This window comes from Grampus griseus (genome assembly GCF_964374135.1).
Source record: "Grampus griseus genome assembly, chromosome: 15".
Classification (NCBI taxonomy): Eukaryota; Metazoa; Chordata; class Mammalia; order Artiodactyla; family Delphinidae; genus Grampus; species Grampus griseus.
Window position 1 is genome coordinate 61,193,889 of NC_139009.1, and position 12,241 is coordinate 61,206,129.

General features: G+C 35.0%; 1 protein-coding gene across 2 annotated transcripts in view; it reads right to left on the bottom strand.

Annotated features, from left to right (window-relative positions):
- The window catches only part of EXOC6B (exocyst complex component 6B), a 711,196-nt gene that overhangs the window by 620,616 nt on the left and 78,339 nt on the right, over positions 1-12,241 (bottom strand). The window contains exons 2-3 of one of the 2 annotated variants that reach the window (XM_082672238.1): positions 5,477-5,642; positions 1,263-1,310 (exon numbers count right to left, since the gene is read on the bottom strand). In XM_082672238.1, coding sequence (XP_082528364.1) covers positions 1,263-1,310; positions 5,477-5,642 — 214 coding nt within the window. Of the gene's footprint in view, positions 1-1,262; positions 1,311-5,476; positions 5,643-12,241 lie in introns of those variants that run through there. The other variant, XM_082672239.1, reaches the window with a different exon arrangement.

A 12,241-nucleotide genomic window follows, 5' to 3' on the forward strand; every position in this document is an offset into this window, starting at 1 on the left:
AAAATAATCTGCAACTAAATCTGTATTTCAACAAATAAACCACACAGTTAGAAGTTGTGGCTTTTCCAAGAGTTCCAGTTTAATGAAGAGTAACTCACTTTTCTTCTCACAACATTTTAAAGTCTTCCATCTGAAGTCATACCACAATAAAACTAGAAGAAACTGCATTCTTTGCAAAAACTTAAAATATGTGAGACAAACTTTTAAAAAGCAATAATCTACATGGCCTCTTATAGTATTTATCCCATACCCTTTCCTAAAAGTTATCTACTTACATACTACGCAAAAAAGAAAAAAGGGAATGGTCCTGATTAAGTTACTGATAAGACAATCAAAGGCTAATCTTAAAGATTATTAAAATTAAACATTAAGTAAGTATTAGGCAATGAGGAAGGTATATGATACAGAGAACGGTAATAGACTGTAAGTCAGAAAACTTGGGTTTTAGTCCCAGCCTTCCAATTACTATGTAAACTTTAGCAAATCATCTGTTTTAGTTTCCTAATCAATAAAGTAGTGATAATACCAGTCCTGACCTTGTCATAGGTCTGTCATGAGGATTAAGTGAGAAAATGGATGTAAAATAATCTTATAAACTATGATGATTTAAATGGTGAGTATATCAATTAACAGAATCAAAGATTCTTTTTTTTTTTTTAAACAAATACTTATGCATATTCATGTTGTGCCAGTCACTGTTTAGGCAGGTAGAGGGGATATGGCAATGCAGTTAAAAAAAAAAAAAAAAAATTCCTGACCTCATGGAGCTTAATTTCTAATGGAAAGAGACAAACAAAAAACAAACATATAAGGAAAACTGTATAATACCAAAGCATGATAGGTGCAATGGAGAAAAATAAAGCAGGAAAGATAAAAAGAATACATGGCGTGAACATGAGACTGCAATTCTAAATAAGGTGGTTAGAAAAGGCCTCATGAAGGAGGTAACATGTGAGGAGCAAAAGTCTGAAGTAGGTAAACATGTGGGAAAGAACATTCCAGGCAGAGGAAACAGCATTGGCCATATTATGACTACTCAAGTGATTTAAAAACAGAGCTAAGGAAGGCGGCTACATACTCTCATTAAGCTTTCTAGTGCTATATTCATTTACTTCAGATAAACATTAGGAGAAGCAAAGATAATGTCCAAGTTCCTCCAACATGCTGCTTATGGTCTTACAAGCCACTAAATCAAGAACACAGTTATCAAAGAGAATGACAGGAAACAGAAAAGATTTTTTCAAAAGGTAAACTGGCCTTACTTCCTTTCCCTCATGTTGTAGTTTTCTATTAGTATCCGTCACTTGATTCTGTGGAGAGAAGACAATTTAAACTCATAAAAAACACTTAGATAATAGTTGGATAAGATCAAAATTTTAAATGAAAAGACTAAGAATAGGTATTCAGATTGTTTCCATATTCCACCACATTTTGGTTTAGTGGTGTTCTCTTGGGATGAAATTATATCAACTTTTCTACTGAACATTTGTATGACCTTTTGAACAATAAAAAAAATTACTAAAAAATATGTTCAGTTTGAAATATTACAAACTAAAATAACATAACTAAAGATCACACTTTCATTTGGAAAGGAAAGAAAAAATATAATAGAAAAAATAACCCACAAAGAACCTTACCATCTCTACTATGTGTACAAAGAACAAATTTTTTCATAGATAGTCCTCACTTCACCAATGTATTCCTGGAAAACTTGAGTATAAATTGAACTTTTTAACTCAGGTCAAATATTTCTACTTATCTAATTTTAGAAAACGTTTTATCTTAATTTTTTGGATTATTAATTCTTAATAGTTTCTAACACTTCCACATTCCCATTTTTCTAAATTAATCTCTCGATCACACAGTCAAAATCAGGTGAACAAGCTTTAAAATTAGGTACAGTTCATAATTTAAAGGAACTGGCACCACTTATTTTGGTAGCCACTTTTGAAGAATCAACTGATATAAAAAAATTAAGTATATAGAATAGTAATTTCCTCACTTTCTTAAACATTATCAAAATATGAGCAACATTAACTTCTAAAGCTTTCTTTAATAGAAGCTTTCCATACTTCCACCAATAACTGCGACTCCTTACGCTTTTAAGACACTACCTTAACCCAGCATTTCCTATTATGTCTCTTGGAACACCAAGAAATGGTAGTTAAAAGGTACTCTGCACTCTGTACACACACACACACACACACACACACACACACACACACACACACACACACACACACACACACACACACACACACACACACAATATGTATGGGAAATACCACTAAACAGGTTAGTTTATTCAGGACTTCCTGAAACCCAAGGAGATATCATACAGTGTTTTCCAACTTATTTTATGTAACATCCTTTTACTGAGGATCATCTTAAGAAACTAGTTTTTCAGGAACACACCTTTGAAAACTTTGCCCTAAACTATACACTATACACTATACCTGGACTATCACTTTCTGAGCAGATTACCACATGCACTGCCATTGTAGCAAAAATGCAGCCATAAACATAACATAAATGAATGGGCATTGCTGTGTTCCAATAAAACTTTATTACAAAATTAGGAGGCAAGCTGGATTTGGCCTGCAAGATATAGCTTGTTGATCCTTGGTCTAGAATAAGTGAGATTGAAAAGTTTATTATTCAAACCAATAAATGAATGTTATTCAAAAATGGGATTAATATCAGCTCAATACAAGAAAAAGCTTTTAAGCGATGTGAATAAAAATGGGGTGGGTTGCCTTGAGTGATCATTGTTCAAGAATAGATTTTTTTTCACATAAACAGATTTCAAAAAATTCAACCTTCCATAAATACTACTAAATTCAGCATTGCTGTTTCTACTAAAATAACTTGTTTACCATTTCTGAAATTTTTTTTACCTCAAACTCATTGTAAGAAATATATTTTACATTGCAACCCAGTACACAAGTATAGGGAATGCAGACGCGTGCACACACACACAGAGAAACAAAATTTTTAAGAAACAATGTTTGGACTTACTGCATGTAATACACTTCGTTGCTTCCTTTTTTATTCTATTTCAATTTTTATTAAAAATACTGATCATGGCCCACTAAATTGATTTCATGCAAACCAGAGTTCTAAAACATCCACAGGAGCCTAACCAAAGCTTCTGATAAGAAAGGTAATTACTATTTCAATACTATTTGAACATAACAATGGGAGGAAATCTATACTGCCTGTCTAGGATGCTACTTGTTGCTTCAGAGAACATATATATGTATGTGTGTATATATATACACACACGTACCAACATACATACTGTGAATCAAAAGAAATAATGGACATCCTAGAGAGAGTAGGATTTTTCATTGTTATGTTCAAATAGTACTGACAGTAGGTAATACTTAACCTTTTCCATTTTCTAAACTCTTTTCTCAAGTTCAAGAATTTCTAAGTTCCATAGGCTCTTAACACAGGTTGAATGGATGTCCCCTAGAGCAGAGTCTCCCAGGTGTTAATGGTGAGCATTATGGGCAATATTCAGGTACTTAACCACATGACTACTTCAGTAACCAGACACAGAGCACCCCGTTGCCCATCATGGACAAAGAGCCCAAGGAGCAGAGGGAGAGGTTTTGGAATACAGGCATCAAGAACAGCCCAAGGTGAAGATGGATGGGAAGCTGGGATGGCTGAGTGAGGACAAACAGCACACACAGCTCCTGGCAGAAGCCCCGTATCTTTGTTTTCACATATTTCAGATACTTCTGTCCATCTGACGCTTTTCAGCCCCCCAAAACTCAGTATAACTTTTTAAATGGAATCAAATTGTTCATACTTTTTAATCTGCTTTATACATTAAGCAAACATTTCTAATGCTTTCCCATGTCAGATATCCTTCTACAATATATTGTAGTTTATTACTCTTTTAAATGGATATACCATGATTTATTTTACTAATCCTCTAGTACATCACTTTCAGGGACATCTTAAAGTTTTAGTCATTAAAAAAAAAACACATGAACATCTCTGTACATGCACCTGTAGCTGTAGAATACATCTTAAAACTATGTGGTGTTTTTAGTATTGATAAATAAAATTGCTCTCCTTAAAAGTTGTAACAGTCTACATTCCAACCAGGCATTCCCAGGTTGATAGGTATCATCTCCAATCTTAATATTTGTTTCATTTTTGTCATTTTATTAGGTGGCACTTTATTGTTTAAATTTGCATTCCTTTAATTCTAAATTGTAGAGTCCCCTTATATTTCTTCTTATGTAAACTGTATATTAACATGTATTTCTCAGTTTTCTATTAGAGTGTTCATATTTTTCCTATTAATTTGTAGGCTTTTTCTATGTTAGGATATCAATCATTTGTCATGTGTATTTGTAAATATTTTTATTTATTATTTACCTTTACATTTTTAACTTCTACGTAGAAAGTTCTTTCATTTTAATGTTGTCGTACCTATCAATATTTTCTTTCTGGCTTAGGAACTGTGTTTAGAAATGTATCCCTCACTCCTAAAAATCACATAAATATTCATCTATATTTTCTACTAGTTCCTTTATGGTTTTTTTACATTTAACTCTTTAGTTCATCTGAAATTAAATTTGGTACATTGACTGAGAAAGGAATCTAAGTTAATTTCAATTAAAATAGTTAAGCATTAAAGAACATTAACAACAAATCAGAAGAGTTGTTACTTTTGGAGGGGAGGGTGGAGAGAGTCACTGAGAAGGATAAAAAAGAGAGATTTAATTTTGTTGGCAATATTATATTTCTTATGATGATTGGATAGTTGTTGTACAGGTCCATAAACTCTTGTCTGAAATCTTGGGACCCAATGTGTTTTGGACTTCAAAATTTTGGAAATTTTATAAAGATAATATGGTATATATTGTTTATTATGTAACAATGGGCACTAGGACAGCATCCCATAATCAAATACAGTAATATTTCTGTATCAAAGTCAGTTACCCAAGATACGTGAATTTGCTATGCCAGGGACAAAACCAATATAGCTAGCCTCTTTCCTGAACTTAAATCTGTCATATCAAGAAAGAACCTTCATGCTTTGGTAGAAGACATTCCCCAACTAACACTAATTTTATATTTCCTTTGGCTCAGATTGCCTTGCTGCAAAGACTTCTACAGCCATGCCTTGCAATTCTGTCATCCAATAGTGATGGCTTTCATCTAGCAAGGAAGCAGACAGATGACATGAAGAGTCAACCGAGTTTCTGTGTGAAAGAAACTGATTCTTGTCATTGGTTCTCATCCACACATAGTTATCCCAAATAAATTTTAACTTAAAACAGTATCCTTTCCAGCTAAAAGCCATAATCCCAGTTATCTATGTTGCAGTATAAACTCCTTTCTTACTATTCAAAAATGTTTAGTACAAATATGTCACCTGCAATGTATTCCCCACTCTTAATGTTCATCAAAACCCCAAGACAGAGAGAAACAAGTCTTAGAGTCTCCTTACTTTGAGTTTCTGGGCTTCTCCTCTTACTTTCAGCAGTTCCGTTATAGAGTCCACAAAGCCCTGGTAATGAAAGTTACACATTTTCTCAATTTCTCGGTCATGATTGCGGATGCGAGTTTCAAGCTTCTCCATGAATCGTCCATGTTCCTCACCATCATAGACAGACCTTTTAAAAAAATGGCATGGAGATTATACCAGATTTACATCTAAGAAAGAGAAACAGAATTACAAACCCAGAAGCAAATTTATTTGGAAATCAGGTATTTAAGTTACATAAACCACAGAGTAATCCAATTGTATTAATGTTGCCCCAATGCTAGATGAGTATTTTTTTTAGGAAAATCCAAAATTTTGTTTCCTTATTTACTGAAAAATATGTAAGTGTTTGACAGTATTCATCACAGAATTCTCATCATAAAATGAAAGGACTGAATTACAATTCCTCCGTGCCTTTCTTTCTCAATTAAACTAATCTAGAAAAACTTAATTTTGGATAAACCCAACTATACATTTACTCCAAGATTATACCCAAGAACCTGACACTGCTGGAGAGAAATCACGTAACTGTGCTGCTAGACTCAGTTTAGCTATCTTACGACAAATTTAAATTGGGCAGCCAGACACCAGTTAAAAATAATGAAATTATCCCGCCAAATACCACCACCAAAAAATCACTTTGTAGTCTCCAAAATGTGTGAAAACCTTACTTCTCCTCTCCTCAAATGTCTACCCTCTCTCTGGCTCTCAGCTGCACTTCACAGGAAAAAAAAATTCCTTTCCTTAACCAACCTACTTACATCTGAAACTCCTATTCTGTCCACCCTCCTATAACAATGGAAAAAGTATTTCAAGCTCTTATCTACAGTCATTCTTGTTGTCTCTAAGAACTTTACTCCTGCAGTTATTCCCTTTTATCCCTATCCTGTATTATATATTTCTCCCACTCCACTAAGTCATTCTCATGGCTATTTAAACATGACTTTAAGAAACCTGTCCTTACCTACACATTTCCCTCCAGCTACCATCTCATTTCTCTGCTCCCCTTCCCAGCAAAACTTCTTTCTACTTCCTCAGCCCCCATTAGTTAGCATCCATCCTACTGTACCTAAAGGCAGCATTTGTTATGGTTTAAATATACCTTCCTTCTTAAAACACCATTTTCTCTAGACTTCAATGATACCACACTAAGTGATTTTCATCCTTTTACTGACATGCCTTCTCAATCTCCGTCCTGGGCTCCTCCTCCTCTATTCTTTTTCTAAATATTCGTAAAAGCTCTTCTCTTCCCTACCTATGCCCTCTCACCAAGAAATGCCAGCTAATCCCATGTCTTTATAATACTACCTATTACAGTGGTAGACTTCCTAATCTGTACCTTCAATTCTGAGCACTAGACTCAAATACCCAGCTATAATTTAACAACTCCAATTGGATTTTCAAAAGCCATCTCAAATTTTAACATAGAAAAACAAAAAAATCATCTATCACCAAACTATCTCCACTCCCAAACCTGATGCTCCCCACCACTCAGCTACCCCATCTCAGCTAATGGTACTATCCAGTTGCCCAAGTCAAAAATGCAAATCCAGGAATCACTCCTCATGTACCTCTTTCCATCATACACCCCATCCAATCCATTAGTAAGTCCTGACAACTCAACCTCCAAAACATATCTTAAAATTGACCACCATCCCTCCATTTCCACTAAAACCCTAGTCTAAACCTGTATCATTGGCACACTGGATCAATGCAATAGCCTCCTAAAAGTAAAAGTCTCCGTTCTGCACTCTTCATCCCCTCTACTCCCTGTCCCAATGCAGATACTCTCCACACAGCAGTAAAAATGGTCTTTATGAAGCAATAGTTCAGATGTAGCCTCATGCTTAAATCGCTCCAATTCGTTCTCTTTACAAAAGGAATAAAAATCACAAATCCTTACCACGGCCTATAACATACCACATAATCTAACCTCTGATTAGCTCTCTAACCTTGCTTCTCTCTAGGTCCCACCCCCTAGCCTTGCCTTCCTCCATCCTCTATGCTCCTGCTACAGAGGATTTTTTTTTTAGCCTCTTCCTGCCTCAAGAATTTTGTTTTTACTGTTCTTAGGCTAGTAACACTCACCCCCTATATCTTCAAGCAACTTTCTCCTTCTCATCATCCATAGTTTGTTATCTATCTTCCCCCCAACCCATCCCAATTAGATTGTAAACTCCGGGGCAAGAACTTTGTCTGCCAATTCACCACTGTACCTCTACAACAGTGCCAGACAGGTAATAGGCAGTGGGTAAACGTTCATTGAGTAAATAAATAACGTTATCTCTAAGAACACTTTGATCTCTGATATTTATTCAACAAATATACATTTGCTCATTACCAACATTTTCTGGTTCTATAATCATTTGTAGGTACCAGATCACCACCCTGGTCCTGTGGATAAGAGAGCACCCACTCCTCAGCAGATCACTTCCACTACCCAGAACTCAAGCAGTAACCATAGAAAATATATATACAAGTTCGGATTCCGGTAAGAATTCTGAACACTTACTTCAGAAAAACCAGAGCAATCCAGATTCATTCTCCTTCATTTCAAATAAAGGGACAAGATCTTCAAATAAATTATAAACAATCCCGGCTTTGACAACTAAGACATACTATAGCATAACCACTTGCCTAGAAGAGCTATTGGGAAACACAAGACAGAATCTACTATTGACATTTCAACTAACCTCAAAAAAAGCATAACTTCTCCCCTTCCAAAGGAAAGGAAAAGAAAGATTTCCATGTAAAGGCACCAGTATTCCTTGCCATTTGAAGAAGAGGAATAACCACGGAAAATTCATCAGTCTAAATGGCATAAGAAGATTATTATTCAATACTGAGACAAGCCTCTTGGTTTCAAATTCAGTTATATCTTGACCCATTAATACTTTTAAGTTAGGTAGTAAGTATACTTCCTTCTACAATGTAAAACTTTTTATTTTTCTCCCTCCAAAGATCTACATTAATATGACAAAAGATAACCTCAAGGAGAAGAAAATCTCATAGCTAAGAAATTCATAATTTATCCTAGCTCCCTGAACTTTCTATAAAAAAAAAAAGTATAAATCAAAGAAAGGAAGAGTGGATTTTTGCTGCCTGACTGCATGGCCTTGGTGTTTAGCAATGTAATTAACTAGCTATGAGTCTTTGGTCAATTCAGTTAATCTCTCTCACCCTCAGCTTTCTCATTAGAAAATAGGAAGCAATCAATTAGAAATCCTCTTTAGCATCAGCCTAGCTCTAAATTTCTGCAATTCACTTCCACTTTCAAGTCCAGTCAGCAATAATGTAAAGATCATACATTTTTCAGAACAGTGTAAAGAGGTAGTTCAAAACAAGTTAATGAATTTTCTACATCCTTATCACTAGGCCCCACCTGTTTCTCCTATTTTAGGGTCTTTATGATTCTAATAGTCTCTTCAATTATAATAATGTTGAATAACATGAAAGATTTATAGTGAATCTCCTGAATATCTTGAGAATTTTAAAAGTTAGAATAAAATGTAAAACCCACACATCTAAAACAGGAGTTTTGGACTACATTTAATTAACCTGTGTTCCATGAGTATGCATTTGGAAAACCATAATTTCCAGATTTTATGTGTATAAGCAGAAGCACATATGTGTAATTTTTAAGGGAAACATCCACAGTTTTCATCTGGTTATCAAAGGGTTAAAAACCACTGATTTAAAGGTTTTGTTTCAAACTGCCTAACAGGAAAAGGCAACTATAATTAGTACCTAACAGTTCAACTCACATCAGCATTTCACCTGTATCTCAGACTTAGTGCTAACCAGCTATCAGATATAAAATGCTAAAAACAAAAATAAACAAGTCTTTAATTCTGGAAAAGTCATAGATCTCCTGAAATTAACCTAATATTGGTAATCAACATTGCACCTGAACAGTTATCTCCCTCCCCCACAATAAATGGATTAAACTGGAGAAAGACTGCCATCTAGTGATGGCCCATTTCCAACATGCTTTGAAACTTAAATTTGATGTGACCAAGCAAAGAGAGGCTGCTTAAAAATCTAAAAACTATATTCTATAACACTTGCTAGCCAAAGTCTTATAACTTGTTATTAAATGATATTTTATATAAAGTACTCTAATGTTTAAACATCCGTTTCTAATAGAAAGCAGGATCTTGAAAACCATCATATGCTTTTGACATGTGTGCCATAGGTATGTCACAATTAAACAAGACTACAAAATAAACTGCACCACTGCTTTAATTATTTGTGATAATCCAAAGAATATTCTGGTACCTAGTGAAATGTAAACAATAAGATATGTTTGGAAACTAGCAACTTTTAATAGCCTAAATTTTTACTCAACTACATAAATGCTGCCTTGTGGAGTCTAATTTCCAAAAAATCCCAAGTAAACCACAGGTTTTTGCAAAAAGTAAAATGTTTTACCCTAGTGTCCATATCTGACACATACTTCTAAACATTCCACCTAGATTAAGAGAGAGATTTTAATTTATAAAACACTTCAGGAATTCTATTCAACAAAAATATTTATGATTCCCAAGTACTGAATCATTACAGGATTATATCACTTGCAAGAACTTAACATCAGCTCCAATCTGTCAAAAGAGAAAATAAATAAATAATGTAATGAGCATGTGTTATCTCATTTAAATCCTAGGCACCTTATAAATTAGACATTATTCCCATTTTATAACTGAGGAACTTAAAACCCAAGAAGATGAAGTAATTTGCCAAATCCACACAGCTAGAAAGTGTTCTCTGTAGTACATCAGTCTGTCTCCTTTTAGAGCAAAGGAAAGTAAGAAAGTCACATGGACCCCTAAAACGTTAGAGTTGAAAGAGGTCTCGGGGATGGAATACAAAGCTTTTATTGTACAATGGAGGAAACTGAAGCCAAGAAAAGTTAAATGCCTTAATCAAAATTATATTGCTTGTTACTGATACACCTGGGCCTGACTCCCAAAGAAAACAGGAAAAACTAATGCAATATGAAGCCTGACACAAAGCTAAGTGGTTTTTTAAAAGACACACACACACACACACACACACACTTTATGATGAGTTTGCTCCCTATTAGTTGTGCCTACACAACAGCTATTCCATTCTTCCTGCTGGAAGAGTTCCAATTTGTTCTGGTATTTCACCTTTCCATCCTACCGCAAGGGGTAAATACTAATTTAGACCAATCATGGTAATTCCATTCCCCTTGTCAGTGACCAATTAACAGATGACACAAGTCACTGATGGAAGTAAAGGGAATTTTGGAAGTGAGGATCCAAGGAAAGGTTTCTTTCCTGAAGGATGCAGGAAAAGAAACTGCTTTTCCTACTTTGGACATTGTCCTATACAATGCTTAGGGATGAAGCAACCATCCTGAGAAGAGAGGAGATATTGCCAATAATCTGAAGATTGCAAAGGGGAAAGATGGAAAACAACTGGGTCCTTGATGATGAGCCAATCCTGAAACAGTCCTATCTCCAGCCTTCATGTTATGTGCATTAATAAATTTCCTATTTTAAGGGAAACTTCCTATTTCCACTTTGTCTCAATAGTCTGCTACTTTCAAAACAAAGTATCCTAAATGCACAACACTGTTCATTCTTCAAAGGTAGCAGGCAAATCAAAGAAACAACCAGCAACCAGTCAAAGTCTAAACATGGCTAAGGAATCCTGTTTCCAGGACCTAGACTGCTCTTTCTGGTTTTCTTCTTAGTTAAGAGTTAACTCTCAATCCACTCTTCAAATCTCAGCTTGCACCTTACTTTTTCTGGAAACCTTCTCTAATCACATAGACTCTGTTATGTGTTCCTCCTTTGTTATTAATGCCATCACAGAATCTATTTAACTATATTCTGATTACCCATTCACTTGTCAGTTTCCCCACACCAAAATGTTAATCTCCTGTGTGTTGAGACTGTGTCTTACCCATTTTATCTCCAGCTTATAGCACAGAGCCTGGCACAGAGGAGATCCTCCATGTATGCTAAAGATAGAGAAAGAGAAGTAAGGGTAGGAAACTAACATGTGGGTTTCTGACTGCCTCAAAAATGGATGCAAAAGAGTATCATATCAAACACAGTTTATCTGTTGAGATGTTTTCAGAACCAAGGAGAACTTCAAGACACAAAAGACTGAACATTTTGCTTTTGTTTTTGATTAGTCCAAGAAAAAATTCCAGAATTTTTGTTCTTTTCTTTTTCACATATATGTTTTTTAACTTCTGTCATGGTTTTAGTCCTGAAACATTTTCTTCTTATTAAGCTCCATAAAAGCATCATTAGTATTTGTTTATTCCAAAAGTTAAAAATAAAGTAGAAAAACAGATTTGAGCAGGATGTTGAAAGAGAAACTGCAGGAGGTCAAGAGGATTTTAAAGTCCCCTTCCCTTCCTTACTTCAGTTTGTCTATCAATTTAATTCAGACCTTACTATGGTAATTTGGATGCTCTGAGTGCAAAATGTGAAAGTAGATCACTGTATATCACCATCCATGACAGGGGAAGCATATGCTAATTGATGAAGTCTAAGCTGAAGACTACACCCAAATGTTTTTGTACTGCCACAGGAGACCAAATACATTCAAATCCTTTTCCCACTTTGCAAATACCAAGGTATCCAACTGGCTTCACTAAGATAGCCCACGCAACCAAAAGAAGTTGTGATGGAACTCTCCCTCAAGGCAGGAAGGGAACCCCACACTTCCATGATGGCTATTTTCAAAGGG